The sequence below is a fragment of the Drosophila serrata genome, unplaced genomic scaffold (assembly GCF_035046125.1).
Source record: "Drosophila serrata isolate PLE 108 unplaced genomic scaffold, ASM3504612v1 contig_228, whole genome shotgun sequence".
Taxonomy (NCBI): Eukaryota; Metazoa; Arthropoda; class Insecta; order Diptera; family Drosophilidae; genus Drosophila; species Drosophila serrata.
Genome location: NW_028257126.1, coordinates 46,301 through 64,358, shown reverse-complemented (window position 1 = coordinate 64,358; position 18,058 = coordinate 46,301). Strand labels below are relative to the sequence as shown.

The window sequence follows — 18,058 nt, the reverse complement described above, 5'->3', positions numbered from 1 at the left end:
TATTTCAAAATAAGGTATTGAGATCTATATAGTACAGTTCAAGGATTAAGTTAAATTATTTGTTAAATTCGTTAAAGTATTAATTTATTTTATTCAATATCATGTTTAGCATCTTATGGCTTTGTATATTTTTAAGGTAAGAAAAATAGTCAATTTTTGATGCTTCTCCTTTACCTTTACTTTATATTTAATTTAAAATGCAATTGTTTGATTAAAGTTGGTGTCGGCCTGAAAGTTAAATATATAAATAAGACCAACTTCCGGTTGAAGTTTGACTTATTCATTAAATATTTAATTATTTCTTTTGAGTCTCTGGGCCCCTAACTTTGCCGTTGAGGTTCCGCCGGGAAGGAAAAGTTTTTCTCAAAAAATGTATCTCCAAATTTATGTTTATGTTTATGTAAACCCAAGTCAGTGTGCGTTTGCCGGCTTTAACTCTTCCGATCCACCTTCTGCTGAGACTGGGTAGCTCTGCTCCATCTCGTGTTGGTGTTGCTCCACAGACAATCCGGCATTCAGTCGTATTTTCGAGTAAGTGAGCCAAGACAGTCGGCCGATTGTCTCTGGCACGGGCAGACGTTGAATCCGGTGACTCCGCCGTCGAATTACTTGCTGACTTTCGTCGCCCCGAAAACTTAATTGGCGGCAATGTTTGGCGAAGTTTTCTGGTTCCTAAAGTGGCAATGTTGTTGCTCTTGCAGGGAGATCCAGTCGGCTAGTGGCGATTGGCTAAAGGACGCCTACACCTTGGGATCCTGCACGGCTGTCGACCATCTGACCACCAGCGATGTCCTGAGGAAGAGCATACGTCGTTCTTGGACCATATCAAGTGAGTGGCGCTCCCTTGCCATATGTCATGAGGTATATAAATGTATAATCTTCTGCTGTCTATAGATCCCGAGGACGATCCGAATAACCCCAACTCGCAGCAACCGGTGGCCGACAATCTATATCCGCAGCAGCAGCATCTAATCGAGGCCCAGTCGGCGGGCAGTTATCCCACCCTGCACCAACACCATCAGCAGCATCACCTACCCCAGCAGCCGCGACCCGCTCACGTCGCTGGATACGGCAGTGGCACTGCTACGCCCACCGCCACCAGCCGGTGGCAGCTGGGTCGCCGGGTCCTGCGTCAGTCCACGCTCCCGAGCAGCCTCACCAACGACCCAGCGCTCAGCGGCAGCGGAGCCAATCTGGCCAACTACAACTCGGTGAATCTCACGGCGCCCACGTCGCCGCATCAGCTGCAGAAGAGTCCGCTTTATCCGAGCGCCTACAACAGTGACGACGTCATTCACATGAACACGGTGGCATCCCAGGGAATGGGCGGAGTGGAGGTGACAGTGGGCGACTGCGACAACTACGCACAGCAGCAGCAGCAGCAGCAACAGCCTCAGCAACCCCAGCTGGAGGTCACTCCCACGCACCATCGACTGCAGGTGCGCCGTCAGTCCACATTGCCCGCCCAGCCAACGCCGACCATCTACATGTCCACGTCCCCGAACCGGCTGTACAGTCGCTCCCCGGAGCGCTCTCCGGGCGAGCCACAGCGCTATCCACCCTTCATGCGCCAGACCTCGTTTCCGGAGCCGCCAAGCACGTATCATCGCACCAAACTGCTGCCCTCGGGCTATGAATCTACGGTGCCGACTAATCCGGCTCCGCCTTTTAACTATGAGTCCCAGGCCTCGAGCCTGGCCAGCGATGAACAGGACGCCGGGCCCATGCCCAAGCCGCGGATGACGCGCCAGGCGACGTTGCCGAATCCCGAGCAGCATGTCAAATTGTTGCCCACATCGCCGCCTAAACGCCAGACTTCACCGCAATTCCGCCGATCCCCGGAGTTCATGCGTCAACAGACGCTGCCCAATCCGGAGGCCTTCACCAGCGGCAATACCCTCACCGTGCACGCTGCTCCTCCCGGAAAATTTATGCCCATCTCGCCCAGGGCCAAGCAGAACTTCCTCTTTCCCAGCGTACAGAATCCCCGGCAGTTCCTTTCGCAGCCCCATGTGCCCGCGGCGGGGACCACGGAGCTGGGCAGCGGCGGTAGTGTGGCCAGTGCCAGCGGCACCGGTCCCGGCGAACAGTACTCCAGCAGCCAGAGTGTGAACATTCACCACTCGCGGGACCCGCATGCCAAGATGATCAAGGTGCGTAGTCACAGCAACGAGGAGTACTCGAATACGAAGGGACATCCAGAGAACCGGAGGCTGCTGCCGGAGATTCCTACCACGGCGGTGCAGAGATCCGCTAGCCGCTCGCCCAGCCGCTTGGTCCGGCAGGATTGCCTCAAGGAGGAGAGGACCTTCGGCGAGGCAAAGCAGCAGTTCCACCAGTTCCCCGACGTCACCGAGGAGCTGGAGAACCGGCCGGAGTACGTGGATTACTTTGGGGACAGTGCCACCAGCTTTTTGGAGTCCGATGAGATGCAGTACGAGCGGAACTACAATGCGGGCTTTAGCAGTGAGCCTCGCATCATCTACAACAATGGCTCCGACGATGGATCAGGCTACCAGGCCGCCTCCCAGAGGCCCATTTACAGTGCTGAAAATGTCCTGGCGGACTCCGGCTACGGTGGAGGAGGCGTGGGTCTTGGAACCACTGTGGGGTCAGGTGGAATGCCTGGATATTACCCGGATATGGGAACCCCGCAGAACTTCTACGGTGGCGCCGCCTTGCCCCGCACCCCGCTGATGCACAATCGTATGCGGCGACGCCAATCTCGGGAACTGCAGATGCAGCAAGAGGAGCTGGCCCAGCTCTCACAGGCCACGGATGTCACTGTTGAACCAGTTGCCCCATCAGGCGGAAGTGCCTCTGACGGTCATGCCACCGAGCGGCGGAAGCCGGAGCAAATGCGCTCTGTTTCCGAGGACTCTGGAGCCAAAACCACACCAAAGCCGGTCACCCGACGCTCCTTTTCCCATCCCGAAAAGGACACACAGGTGAGTGGACCTCATTTAAGATTTGAAATCAAGAAATATGACATAAAATATCATTTTTTAAATTAAGATTTATGCAAATTCTTAAAGAGCCTTCTCTCTTTGTTTATTCCTCATATAGCCACAGCAAAAGAAGACGGAGGCTTCGAAGATTCCCAGCCCGCGTCCACTGGCCGACATTCTGGACAAGACGCGTGGAAACTCCAAGATACCGCAGGCGCGTCGCCGTAACAGCCGCACTGGGATCGGTGAGGCCGAGGAGGGTGAGTCACGTAGGAGCTTTAGTTCCGGTAGTAAAAGTAGATATGGTTGCTTTTTGCGCCCACGCATCTGAAGAGTTCAGGGACCGCAATTATTACCAGCTCCGGCTGGAGCACCCTTCATTCATCCCCACCAGAAATGATACACTACATGGTCACATCATAATAAGACTAAAAATGAACATGTAATCAACAAATGTAGTTTGTAGTTTAATTGTACAAAACATTACTTGCACCTGCTTATTAGTTAGTAATTTAACCAGATTTAATTTCTTTAAATCACTCAGAAGTTGTTCTTTCCATATGATTATTTTGAATTACACTTTTCTTAGTTGCATTTTTTACGCTTAAAAGCATTAAATTACATTTAAAATTACAATTTTAACAGTAAATACAAAATTGTACACCTTTTAAATGAATTTTTAAACGGTTTCACACAATTCTTAATGAAGTTATGATACTATTAATTTATACAAAATATATAAATATATTTATAGGAGAAGTATATATTCATAAATATGAAATGCAACACATTTTTCAATACTATTGATGATACTTAATCTTGAAATAATCAGTTTATTATTTTATACTTGCCTCTTATGGGGATTCAGTGATACCTTCAATAATTAAAAGTCGCAAACGTCATAATACCACAATCATTAAACAATAACCATTTAGCGTTAAACATCAAATTGAAATTGAAACTCTATTTACAAAGTGTAGTTATTGCCCACCCAATCCAAGTAAATATTTATGTAGTTCCCGCCTGCGCATAAATACTTGCGTGTTAATAGTTGATTTATTAATTAATTCTTGCGGTCCCTGCTCGGTAGAACCTTGAGTAGCTGCGCTTGCTCCGGCACCCGATTGATGAACGCTTTGCACCTTCCTCTCCCCCCGTTAACCGCCCCCACAGGTAGCACGCCCCAGCACATTTACTCCTTCCATCAACAGCTTATGCATAGAAACTCTGATTTAGCCATGCGCCTCAAAAAAACAGAACTTCCTGTCGCCACAGTAGCAGCCAGCGGTCAGCAGGACGAGAGTCCGCCTCCAAATGCGAATAATTCCCAGGGGTCAGAGCAGCCGGTCAACGGCAAATCCCTGGAATCCTCGGCCAACGCCGACGACGCAGCGGTGAGTAGTGGGCGGACCATCAAAGGATCAGCGAACAAGTAGGCTTAACTCATTGGGTTTCCTTCCAGGGAGCCGGCGCCCACACCAGCACCTTGGGCGAGCAGGAACTGCAGAATGCAGTGGAGGCGGCTGCCGTGGTCTTTAAGAAAGTGGTCCTGCAACGTCGCAAGGAGAAGGAAAAGGAGAAGGCCGCCGAAGAAGGTAAATGACAAAAACATTTATTCCCCCTACAAATACACTGAGAAATAAGATCAAGAGACTCTCAGATTCTTGGTAAATTACTCTCAGAATATATCGATTTTACTCTTGAATCAAAGGCTCTGGATATTGTCTCAGTGTAGTATCTATGTATTTGCCTGTCTCTGTGCAACTAAGTATATGTTTGGAAGCGTAATTAACTTGGTGATGGTAACGCTAATGCCCCTACTGATGCTAATGTTGATGGTGATGGAGGGTGGCAGCAATGCCAATGGCCGCCTGTGCCACTAACAAACTCTTTGTGAAGGGCTTCGTCTTCCGTCTAATTTCGCTCAATTAATTAAGCTCCTTCTGGGGACTCCTGAAGGTGGCTGATTCTTGAGTTTTGCCTGTCATTGTCAGACGGTGACTGTGTTACCTTAAGAAGCCCTGCACTATATTCAGTTTAAAGGAGAAGGAAGTACAACGAAGAAATGGTAATTATGCGGGAAAAGTTATAAAACAAAAGAAAAGAAAGATACTTAAAAAAACGTAAATTTATAAATGTAATTCAATTCAATAAATACTTAACTATACTTTAATTACATAAGTATCTTAGATCCTTCAATGCATTCTTCCTTGCTTTGCAAAAGCTTAATTCATTCGTTTAAATTATAATAAACACCTAAGCAGCTTTCCTAGAAGACAAATTTAGCCAAATATACTGTCACTTTGCAGCTTATTAGAGTATCTGTCAGTCTCGGGGACAGGACAATTCCAGGGGAAAATTTCTCCCCTTTGAAATTCCCTGGTCAGCGGCTTCATCAAGAATGCAACACTTTCTGTCGTCAGCAATTTCAGCTAGTTCCGAAAAGTATGCAATCAATTCTCGCCTGATTCAAAGCAGACTTTCCATATTCCCCTCCGCAATTGGAGTTAAATTTTTACCCCAAAGCCATTGGCTGCGGACCCACGACCACAAGCGACCAACAAAAATTTAAGAGCAAAGTTGGCGCTTTGCTTCAAAAGATTTTGGGTCTCCGACACCGTCAGAAAACCCAGCCTTGGGCGGGCAGGATACATTTTTTTTGTTTTTCTTTTTTCGGCAACTCATAAATCGATTTCCACTTCGCCCACCCACTCGACAAGTTTGAGAGTTTTCACGAGGATTTTACCCGGCGGTTAGAGCTGGCGTTTTCGCTACGGCCGGCTTTTGTTATGTTTCAATTTGGCGATTTGCGGCATTCCTGCTTTGCGACCGTCAACGCAGCGTGTGTCTATGAGTTTTCCGGATCTCGGCCCACGTCGTCCTTGCACATCCACCGCCTCCACAGAGCATCCCAAAACGAAAGCTACGCCCACCAGAATTTTCGGCCGAACGACATGGAACGCACCGTCGGCGGACTGTCAAAAGTGTAGCGTTAATCTTATCTCGCGCACCTTTTGTGCTGCGATGATGTGGGCTCTGGGCCTGGGAATCGCAGAAAGTGCTTAAAGGAAAGGACGTGAGTCTGGCGCGGGGAAAGCCCTGCTCAAATGTTTACCTTGTGGCTGCCAGGGATTGACTCTGTGTGCATGCATTCACCGCCAGCAGCTTGTGTGCACTTTTTGTTTGTGCATTTTGGGGCAGGACATGGCCGACATGTTACCGAAACTCTAAAAGCTTTTCCTTAAGCCAGTCCTTGTCATGCCTTGAAGGAATAAAAAACATTCTGACAGAGACTCATAATCAATCAAGAATCTTTGAACTGGTTCTAGACGGGATTGGTGGTGAAGCATGAGTTATGTAGAAATGATTTTCGGGATATTCAATTTTGATCCGAATGAAAGGGCTAAAGTTGAGATGAACTTGACTTGTATTGTTTTCAAAAAGGAAACTCTGTTAGTTGTTTATATTGGTAGAAAGCTATTGTTTTCTAAGGGTTTTTCGCGGGTTTTCTTATTATCATGATTGCCCGATACATCTAGGTTCTGGTTAAGCACCTGCCTATTGTATTAAATGGCAATTTATTAAGAAGTAAATATACCGAAGATACAATTGCTTTCTTACTTACTTCTACAAATTGGAAGTTTACAATGTTGTAAACATTATATCAGCTTTAAACTCTTGGAAAGCGCTTGGATTCAAAACATCTCAACTCAGTTATGAGTATATCAAATATCTGGTGAATATTTATGGATATATCGCTTTCGTTTCGCTATCAAAGCAATTCTATCGGGTGTACTATGGGCCCAAACTCAATTAACATTGCCTAGATAACATTTCTCCAATTGGGGTTGATAAAGCCACAGACTACTTACTGGGACTGATAAATATCTCACCAAACACCCTGTTCTGGTGCCTATTTGTAGCTTGTTGTTTCTATTTATATCTTTGGTGTTCACCGTGCCAAAACCATCCAAGCTTAACCCATGTTAGCTGTAAGTTTTCGTGCATCCATCCATCCACCACCACCCGTAACTCGTAACCCGTAACACATCTGTAAGCGACTAACTAACATTGGTGCTGGGAGAACTCACCCCCGGGACAACCGGTATTTCACCTGCGTGTGTGTGTCCAAGTAACCAGTATTTCCGTGGTGTTGGCTGCCTCTGAACCCCGACGACGGCTCTAACTTCCCGCAAACGATACTCCACAGACGGCGCAGAGCAGCAGCTGTCCGCGATTTCCGGTGATATGGGATCGGGAGGAGGAGGAGGAGGCGCAGGGTGCGATGCCATGGAAACGTCATCGTCATCGGAGCTGGACTTCAGGTGTTCCACACAGCACGGACGCCAGCAGCAGCAGTCGCAGTACAGCGTCGAAGCTGACGAGTTCAAGCTCGTCTTCCTCAACTCAGATTCATCCTCGTCCTGTCACGGCGAAGAGGAGGAGGAGGAGGAGGAACAGGATGACTCTGACTCCTCCTGTTCCACGCACCACTGCCACAGCATTGTGAGCAATGTGGAGGACTGCGATTGGGATTACTTTGAGCCCTCGATGATCTCCACCACCACGACCACCACAACCTACTATGATTGCTTATTCGACGGCCCGGGCCACCCCGCCTCCGCCGCCCCGAGTGCGTCAGTGCCAATCCAGCGACAGTGACTCCCCACTTGTCCAGCGTCGTCCGCCGGGACTGAGAAACAGTTACTGCTCCCGCATCCGGGAGAGCGACACGGGCACCGACGAGGAGTTCGTGCTAAACACCGAGAGCAGTTCGCAGACCAGCTCCGATCAGACGCCGCCACCAGTGCCGCCGCCTCCGCATCCGCTCAGTATGAAGACCAGGATTAAGACCAGGTTCCTAAAGAACCATCACAACCATAACCACAGTCGATGCAGCTGCAATCCCAGCCAGCAGCAGACGCAGCAATTGCCACCACAGCCGCAGTATGTACCGATACCCGTGCCCGTGCCCATTCCCGTGCCTATGGCGGCCTATCCCAACTGGGCGGAGCTGCATGGCTCCGGGAATCCCCTCCTCGAGCAGGACGAGCAGCTGGCCGCCTCGTTGCAGCAACTCTGGCAGGCGGCCGGCCAGCAGCAGCAATTCGCAGCCATAGTGGCGGCCTATTCGCAACAATTTGCGGCGGCGGCGTCCAGCAACAACATGTTCGATGCAACGCCGCCGGTCTCCACCAGAAGCTGCCAGCAGCTGCCCACCACACCACCACCACTGATGCCGCTAATGCCGCAGCGCCTGCGCGGCCTAGGCGGCTTCAAGTCGTCTGCCCCGGAGCTAAGTGCCTCGCTGGGATCACTGATGACACAGTCGCTGTGCTCCTCCATGCACTCCTCCTCATCCTCGTCGACTAGCACCTCGGGCTATGGCACGGCGGGCAGGAGTTTGGAGACGCTGTCCACTAATACCACAAGGGCTGCCAACTCGCTGCAGCAACAGCAACAGCAGCAACAACAGCAGCAGCAGCAGCAACAGCAACAGCAACAGCTTTACCAACAAATGGCCAGCAATGCTTTCAAGCCAAAGCCAACAAGTTTAGTAGCGTCGCGTTCGCCGTCGAGTGAGCAACAATCCGAAACGAGCAACGCGCGTCGCAGCAGCAGCGGCAACAGTGAGAGCGGGGACGATAGCAGCAACATCCACACCAAGAGGAGCAACACCACAACGCCCACAACTCAGAGATTGTGTAATGTTTATGATAAAACCAGCGAAGGCAACAGTGCCAGCGGCGGCGTCAGCGGCACATTGCCAGTGCCAGCGGAGACACATGTTGCCAGTGTCGCCAGTGATAAGCTGAGCACGCCAGCAACATCCGTCGCCTTCGCCGACGCTCAGAGAGCGGCGAATGCCAGCAAATACCATTCCGAGAGCCGAAATCTATGCGAAACCCGGCCAGCGGCAACAACACAAACCTACCTGGCCAGTAGCGGCACCAGCAACAACCAGAGGAGCAGCCATAGCCACAGCCAAGAAGAAGTGGAAACGAATATACATAAAAATCAAGTACCAGCAGCAGCAGCTCAAACTCAGACTCAGTCTCAGACGCAAAGGCAAACACAGGCACAAGCACTAGCAACTCCTGCGGTAATAACTCGTTTCGGCGGACTTGCAGTCGAAAATGTGGCCAGGCCCAAGCCCAAACCGAGGGCCCAGCAGCTAGATCCCATAGAGCAGCACAAAGCTGCCAAGAATTTGTCCTCCAATCGACTTACAGAGAGCAACATGTCCGATGAGGCATCATCACCGGCCGCCGCAGCCGCCTCCGTTTCGCATCTGCAGAGCGAGAGCTATGCGGCCAGCAGTCCCGATGAGGCCAGTAGCACCAGCAGCCACGACGAGGAGGAGCAGGCGGTGCAGGCGATGAGACCCCGCAAGGCCACTCAGCGGAGCTACAATGTGGCAGCCGCCATGCAGGCGGACGAGGAGGAAAATGAGGAGCGAGCAGTAGAGCTGGAGCGCCACCACAGCACCACCAGCGATGCCAGCTCCAGTTCCAGCTCGAACTCCAGCTCCAGCTCCGAGTCTTGCGACTCCGATGACACGGGAACCGTGGCCGATTGCCGTCCCAAGCGACGGCGCTTCAACAAGGTGTTTGTGGTCAACCGACAGCCGGGCGCCCGGCGCCAGCGACGCAGCTCCTCCACCGAGGGCGACTCCCTGTCCTCCTCGGAGGCCAATCTAGAGGACTCATCCGATAACGACACTGACACCGAGCGCACCGACTGCGGCATAGTGCTCAACTATGTGAAGCCGCTCGAAGCGGAGGCGGAGGAGGAGCCGAAGGGGCCCGCCGCACGTGATTGCCAATCGAGTGACGACGACGACGACGACGATGATGAAAGTGAACGCCACCGCGTTGCCAACTCAAGCGATGAGCTGGCCAACTGCATTGTGGTGGTGGGCGGCCAGACTGACGACGGCGACGGTGTGGTGCTGCATCGCATGCGATCTCTGCCAGACGCCGAGGCAGAGCCGGAGTTGGAGCAACTAGAGCGCCGCCGTGATGATGTGATGGATGCCTGTGAAGAGCTCCACAGCATCTCGAACGATGTGAATCGGCTGCTGGAGCTGCACAAGCAAAACTCCCAGCTGGAGATGAAGCTGCAGCGCCTGCGCCAAGGAGTGGCCGAAATCAATGAGGACCTGCAGCTGACCACGGGTGCTTCGAGCACTTCTCTGGCTGCCGCCCACTCAGGTAGCAGCGCCTCACCTGGCGGGAAACCCAACGAATGCACGAATGCAACCCCTGCTTCGCGGAAAAGTCTCTCAAGCGTACCAAGTTCTAATGACGACGATGGGATGTCTACCTGTGAGCAGGTAAATGCAAATAGCGATGGCCAGGTAAAGGTACAACAAGCGAAAGAGGAGGCGAAAGAGGAGAAGGAGGAGAAGAACGAGGAGGAGGAGGAGAGCAAACAGCTGAGCAAACGCAGAGGGTCGGCGCATGCAGCGAAGCATGCAAAATAAACGAAAACAGCGACTACTCGCTGGACTCGCTCTCCACACACGCACACTCCGACCTGGCAGCGAGTAGCGGAGCACCTGAGCCGCTCGAGCAGGTACCACTCCGCTCTCGTCTACCTGTCGCTCGCCGCTCTCAAGCCGATGGCGCAGCCGAAGAACCCAACCGCTATCGCTCCGAAAACGACATCGAATCGGAATCGGAATCGGAGTCGGAGCCATCGCCAGTCGAACATGAGATGTTAAACGTTGTGGTTGCCCCACGCTCCGCGTTATACGCCGGCAGTAACAATAACAACAACAATAGTAATACTAACGATACCACTACCACGAACAACGAACCTGGCCATAATGACGCTTTCGCAGCACAAAAGACCAACAACAACAGAGGCAACAGCGGCAGTGACGTAGTGCTGGCTACACCTCGTGCATTTGAAAGCGGTGAAAACGACGGCTGCGACTACGACAAGATATTCGGAACCCGCCAGCCAAAGAGTACTCAATCAGCTGGAGCCATGTCTGGAGCTGCATCTTCGCCAGCAGCCACAGCATCCGCCAGCGAACTGGCTTCGCCAAAAAATTCACTTTCAGCCAAGTACCGCAGCCTGGTCATGATCACGAAAGACAACGAAAGTGCAGCTGCAGCAACAAAGGCTGGCGGCGATTACGAAACGACCGACACCAGCGCTAGTACCAACTCCGGCAGCAACAAAGCAGGCCCGGGCCCAAACAGCTTTGGCCAGAACCTCACCCATGACTCACTTCGCGCCATGGAACTGCTGAGCAGCGATCGCGACTCCTACAGTGTGGACTCGCTGAATGAGCCCACCATCAGTGGGCAGCCGGAGCTTTGTCTGGAGGATGGCCTGGCCGACGACGACTCCTGGGTGGAGGAGCTGAGCCAGCGCGGTGAGGAGGATGAGGATGAGAATCTAAGCAATGCCACCACCACGCCCACAGCCACGGACTCGGAGGATGCCGAAGGCGAGAGCGAGAACGGACGGCGGCATGGCTATGTGGATCGAGAGGAGGAGCTGAGGGGCTATAACCGATCGGCCATTGACTTCACCCTGCACACCATCGTCGAGGAAAGCTGCGAGGAGAGCGAGGTGGCCTCCCTGCGGGCGGACAACGAGGACGCCGAGCTGGAAGAGGAGGATCTGGCGGAACGGCGGCGACAGCGGACACTGCAGCACCACCATCGGCTGAGTGCCTCCGAGCTGGAGAAGTACTTCTTCTTTGGCCTGGGTGACGGTCGGGTGATGAGCTCGATCGACACGCGGGGCGACGACACCGCCTCGGAGGTGAGTTCCGAGTGCTCGGAGAGCCTGGACTCTCTGCCGCACGAAGAGCAGCTGCTGGAGAGTGGTGGCGCCTCCGACTTGGCCTCCTCCCGCCTAGAGAAGTACTTCCTTTCGGGCTTCATGGGCTTCAGTGGAGCCGAGAAGCAAGCGGACAGCGACGAAAGTGGCGGCAGTGTGGGCAGTGACAGTGAAGGTCACCCGAGTCCCAGCCAGCGCCGCAAGCGCCTGGTGCGAGCCAGGGGCACACCCCGCAGCCACAACTCATCGCTGGACAATCTCCTCTTGCCTGAGGCGGATCCAATGGATGCCACGGTGACGGCTAATGCTACTAACGCTGCTGTAGAGGACACCTCGGAGTCGGAGGCAGGCTGCGACGACACTGTGATCCATCTGGCCAACGCCGGAGCCTCCGATGGCTCCTCTTCGGACACTATTAAGCGAAAGAAGCAGCTGCGCAAGCGCCACGACTCATTGGATGAGAAGAAGCTGCATGACCTGGAGCCCTCCGAGTGCCGGACACCCACACCTGGCAGCAGTGGCCAAGTGCAGATGCAGTCCCAAGCCAAGAAGCAGCAGCAGCAGCATCACCACAGCCGTGACAGTGGCTTTGTGGGCAGCAATGATGACTTGTTGAAGGCGGCACCGGATTGCGAGCCACCCAAGAGCCCCACCTCAGCATTGGAACAGATCAGTGAGGATCGGGAGCCGGCTGCGTCCCAGATCAGTCTGGCCAAGATGGATCTTCCGAGTACCTCGGCCGCAGCAGCTGCAGCAGCAGCGACATCGGCAGCCGCCTCTCTGGTGCCCAGCCAGAGGAGAAACCTCACCCTGCCCAATCTGGTGCGGAAGGATAGCTTCAACAACTGGAGCTCCGACGAGGAGACCAACCTGATGATGAGCAAGATGCGGCAATTCTTCAAGACCCTGATCGTGGCCACCGCCAATGCGCAGCAGAGCAAGCCCAGCACACCCAACCAGGGTCAGGGACAGAGCAGCAGCACCACGCCCAGCTCCCAGCGGAGGCTGTCCAAATCCCGGCCAGCTCAGTTGGCCTACTTTGAGAACGAGCTGACGCGCCTGATGAAAACCGTTCCGGGCATCAACGACGACCAGGTGCGCGAGATCGTAGAGTACCTGAGCAGCGAAGACACTTGGTCGGATTCCTACGATTCCTCGGATTACACCAGCTCCGACCTTGAAGGTGGCGAGACGGAAGGGCCAACTAAAGGCCCAGATCTCGGCCAGCTGCCAGCAGATCATCAACAAGTTCGAGGTGGACGAGGAGGGAGATCGTGGCGATGGCGGACTGCTGGACGAGAGCCAGGCCGTGCCCATGGAGGCGCTGGTCTACCAGAAGCTGGTGGCCTCCTTCAGCAAGGTGGCTGCAGGAGGCGAGCGCGAACCTGCGACGGAAGCAGACAAGGATAAGGTAGAGGAGAAGGAGCAGGCCAGCACAGAGCGGTCGCCGCAACTGTTCGCCAAGGTGATGCAGCACATCGGCACCCGGCTGGTGGCCTTGATGCACGAGGTGAGCAGTGGCAATGAGACGCCGACGCCCTCGCCACAGGGCCAGCGTCACCACCGGCGGCTGCAGGCCAAGATCTCGGCCACCACGACGGAGGACGAGGAAGACGAGGTGGAGGAACAGCTGAGGGCTATGCCCCTGAAGCAGCTGAAGCTGCGCAGCAGATCCCACGATCTATTGCTCGATGGCATCACGCCGCATGTCCATCATTTGCACCACCAGGCCACCGTGCATCATCCAGGAGGAGGCGCAACGGGACAAGGAACAGGAGCAGGAGGATCTTCATCGGGACCCGGACACTCGGACAACGCCGGGGAGGAGTGCGGCATGGCCAGCGACTACGAGAGATTCTCGTGGCGCGGCAGTTTTGAGTCGGCATTACTGGCTAATGGCGACAGCAGAACGAGGCTCAGCCAGCTGAGCCAACTGGACAGGGATAACTCGTCGTCTGCGTCCGCTTTGGCTGTGGCAAAGCGCCGATCGGCAGGCGACCTTCTCTTCAGCCAGCACCAGCAGAGCCTGAGCCGCGAGCAGCTCGACCGTGTCCGCTCCTGCGGCAGCATCGGAGGCGGTGACGCCCATCACCACCAGCTGGAGTCGTCGCCAGCGAAGCCCTGGCTTTCATCGGCGGGCTCCTCGCTCGGCGGTGACTCCACCAAGGATGTGCGGAGATCCAGTGTGCCGGATGCCATCTACGAGACGGACTCCAGCGACGAGTCGCCGTCGAATCAGTTTGGCGGAGCTCGCTCCACGCTGCCGCGCAGCCTAAACTCGGGCCAGGTGGTGGCCAGCACCAACTCCCTGCCGCGCCTGCCTACCACTGGTGCGGGTGGTGCGCCCATCACCAGCACACCCAAAACGAAGTCGCAGAGCGCCCTCAACTACACTCCCTCCAACTCATCCACCGTCTCGGCCACGGGCAGTGCCAAGAGTGCGCGGTACCGCTCCCCAGGACTGGCCGCTCGAGCAGCGGCTGTCAATGGTGGTGTCAGCGGTGTCAGTGGCGGTGGAGGGGGCAGTGCTGGTGGCGGCAGTGGCTCCACTGGCAAGAAACTAGGCGCGGGCTTCCAGTTCCTCTACTCCAAGCGTGATGCGCGCAAACGTCTCAACATGTCAGCGGGTGAGTTGCTTCCTTCCTTCCATCCCTTCCAGTGTTTACCTTTAGCATACTCCGGGGGGTAGGCCACACCTTGGCCAAAATGGTGGTGGGGATAGTGCGTTCGTTCCGAGCGGGACACGCACACCAAGCAGGCGTTTGAGCTCGGATAACCTGCCATGAAATTGCTTCCTTCCTAATGAAAAATTCCTCACACTAAGTGGCAGTAGGAGGAGGAGGTGGAGGACTCGAAGTCAACATATTTCCTCGTGCCAGTCCCCAGGAATCTGATCCTTAGACGAGTGGGAGACAGATGACCTTAAGGCGAGGCAATGCACTGTTCAAAAACGTATATCTTTTGCAAGATTAAATTGCAAACTTGTCAAACTTTCAAGGGTCACTTATAACTCAATTTTTCTATTCTTTCGTAAAGTGAAAAATTCTCGTGCTAAATTATTATGTCAAGAATAGAAAATATTATAAATATTTCTGTGTAAGCAACCCCCTGAAAACCTGTCACCGGCATTTTTCCCCAAGGGGGATAATCGCAGACTACTTTATGCTGATTAGGCTAGGTTCGGGTATCCCAGGAATCCCAACCGTCTTCTTCCTCCGCCTCCTTCCGGATTTCTGCCTCCCGATAATAATGATGTTGTGATGCCAACTCATAGATACTCCATGCGAGACTGAGACATTTGCTTTGCCCGAAATAAACCCAATCAAGGTCAATTAACTGTATCCATATTAAGAGCTCCGCTTCAAGCCAACTGCGGCTCGGTTTTCAGTTGTGGCGTCCAAAGCGATTTTCGCGCAGTTGCGCAGTCAGCGATGATGATGATGATGATGTAGAAGTAGTTTTGGATATATACTAGAGGGGCTCTATAGCGCTGTTCCGCTTGGCGTAGGCGTTCTCTATTTATTATTTGGCCAAAAAGCTGTTTTCGCTTTTGTGGCCAGCAATTAAATTCGGCTTGTCTTGGTCAATGGAACTCGAACTCAGCTCTCAAAAAAGCAGCACTGGGTGCAGGCGGGCTTTGAACTTAGCTTTGTCACCTAGAGATGAGGGATACGGGTAGTGTAGGGGGAGAGAGAGGTGACTTTTTGGGGAAGAGGGATGGTTTCCATGAGCTCTAGCTGATGAGGAAGTTCGATGCGGAGGGCACACCTTGATGATGTATGAAAATAACGTACAATGATAATGATAGATACAATGAAAACGCCAGACGTTTAGATAAAACCTTTGGAAATATTTTAAATAATTATCTTCGAAATGATAAACTAGGGAAATGTGTCAGATAATAAAGTATTTATTTGTTAATTGTTGGGCAAACACACTGAAATAAATGAGTCATCAACAGATACCAAAATAATGATAAAAGATAGTTTTCTTCAAAAATTTCCAATTGCGATAAAATGTTTAAATAACTTTATAGAAAACGGTACAATATAGATATCTTAACAAAATAATATTTGAATATGAATGCTTAATCTTGATTTTAAAATATGCACTTTCTAAAGAATTAAAGATAGGTAAACAAACAAGTTTGATTGAGGAACTTGCTAAAAAATTTGTTTTATAAATAGATTTTTGTTCACACTTGAGAATTACATTTATTGTAATTATTAAAATCATTAAAAAGGAAAACAATAATTAATCATTGAAAGAGAAATCGTATGGAAACTCAATTCGACGAAATGCCTTTCATGTTTTCCTTTTGATAATTTAGACTTGGCCGTTACGGCAAATTAAACCACAGATAAAGCATTAAAATTAAATTTATTAAACTTTCTTAAGCCTCAAAGAAATCATGTAAAATATGTATTATATATTCATGGAACGAAGAGAGCTTAGAATTTCCGATAATTTATCATTATTTGGTTTAGAAATAAATGAGAGAATTTTGGTTAATGGAAAAACAATGTTTCTTTAGCCTTTCGGCTATTTCACGTTGCCATCACTAAATGCCGTGTGTTTGTCTCTTGGCGGCAGGTTGTGTTTGCACAGTTTCTGTTTTCAGCTCTCGGCTCTCAGCTCAGTTCAACCAACTCGTTTGTCTTGTGGCCAAAAAACACAATTAAAAAGGTGTCCCCCCTTTAACCCGGGGAACTCCGCACCGCTATTGAACTTCTGTACACTTAATCGCACTCAAGTGCTCTTTCAGTTTACTTCCTGTATGTATTTATGCTATTTCACTTATTCATATTGCGGCATTTAAAATGGAAATATATATAAATGTTCAAGAGGTGACATCGCCATCAGAGGGGGTTCGTTTGCCAATTACCCATTTTCCACATCTATTTTCGTGCATCGCTGCACCGCCGGAGTGCGGAAGTGGTCCGTGTTCCATGTCCACGTCCATTTTCCAGTCCGCCTCCGAGGTCCGTGCCCATCCGGCAGCCGTTTAAGTGTTTTGCACCCAAAACAAAACAAAACAAAGGCAGCGGGGGTCCACGCTGCATGCAATACTCTCGTAATATTGCAGTGAAAAACAATTTCCACAATTATGCAAATCAAATCGAGTTACAATTATCGCTGCTACTGCCCCAAGGCGGAAGCTCCTGAATGGGGAATGGGGAATGGGGTAGATCACCCTGGAAGCGACACTTAGTTGCAACCGATCGGAGGGGAGCCAAGATCTTGTGGGACCCCTAATTAAATTAACCTCTCTGCCCGACAGCCGAGACGGAATACCCAGAAATGCGAAATGAAATATGTATCTCTACACATACATTCTGCAAATCTCTGATGGGATGGCGAGGAGAGATCTAGAAATATTGGAAATGTGGTTATATATAAATAAAGATAGATAATAACATATCTTTTCAGCTAGAAAATATGATCAATTCATTGTCAAGGATCATAATTTATATCAACTTACCACTTTTATTTCTTTAGATTATAAATTCAATCAATTAATACTAAACTTCCCCTATCTTTGATATTATTAAACATATGCTCATGCTTTTTAGTGAATGGATATTTAATAATCCAAGCTTTTTATTAACAGAATTATCTATTATTTATTAAATTATACAAGAGTATATTAAAGAACTCTTAATAGCTTCTAAATTTCATTTAGATGTTATGTACATACTCCAGTTACATAGAATTTAATATGAGCAATGAAATGTATTAAATTAGGAAATGACATTTAAATTACAAATTAATGAATTTAACTCTAGAAATTGATTGATAAATTAATCATCCAATTCCTTCTGCATTTCTCCAAGATCAACCCTCCATCGGCAAGTGCTTTTCGTGACTTTGTTAATTGCAATTTCATTGGCTAGGCGCCCCTTTCTTGACCCCAGGGTTCAATATTTGAATAATTGAATAAAACTTAGATTTGGTCGGTCGGTCGCCCTGACCATGTTCGCTTGTGGAATTCTGGAACTCTTGGGGTTCTGGCTGTGACACCCATCTGCGGATCAGTTGCCCGGCCTCGCGGAACGGGACTGGATGCGCTCCATACCGCGAAACTCCGACTCCGAATCCGACTCCGATCTTGACTCCAACCAACCGATCGTTTCCATAGTGAAAGTGACTTTTATTTTTCTGGGGCTTCGGTATTGGCTTGTTATTTTCTTTCTTTCATATACATATATAAAGTATATAGTTTTTAGGGCCTGAGCTGTGGCCTTCCCGCTCACGTTTACCGTGCTTTGTGCTAACCCAGCGGAAATTATAGAAGTGCCATAAAAAAA

The 18,058-nt window shown here is 50.9% G+C and overlaps 1 protein-coding gene across 1 annotated transcript in view; it reads left to right on the top strand.

Moving 5' to 3' along the window:
* Window positions 1-18,058, top strand: part of btsz (bitesize) — a 56,771-nt gene that overhangs the window by 34,057 nt on the left and 4,656 nt on the right. Inside the window, 9 exon segments of the mRNA XM_086829872.1 lie at window positions 702-829; window positions 895-2,948; window positions 3,067-3,208; window positions 4,122-4,342; window positions 4,411-4,543; window positions 7,159-7,528; window positions 7,530-10,348; window positions 10,351-12,941; window positions 12,943-14,377. Coding sequence (XP_086685998.1) covers window positions 702-829; window positions 895-2,948; window positions 3,067-3,208; window positions 4,122-4,342; window positions 4,411-4,543; window positions 7,159-7,528; window positions 7,530-10,348; window positions 10,351-12,941; window positions 12,943-14,377 — 9,893 coding nt within the window.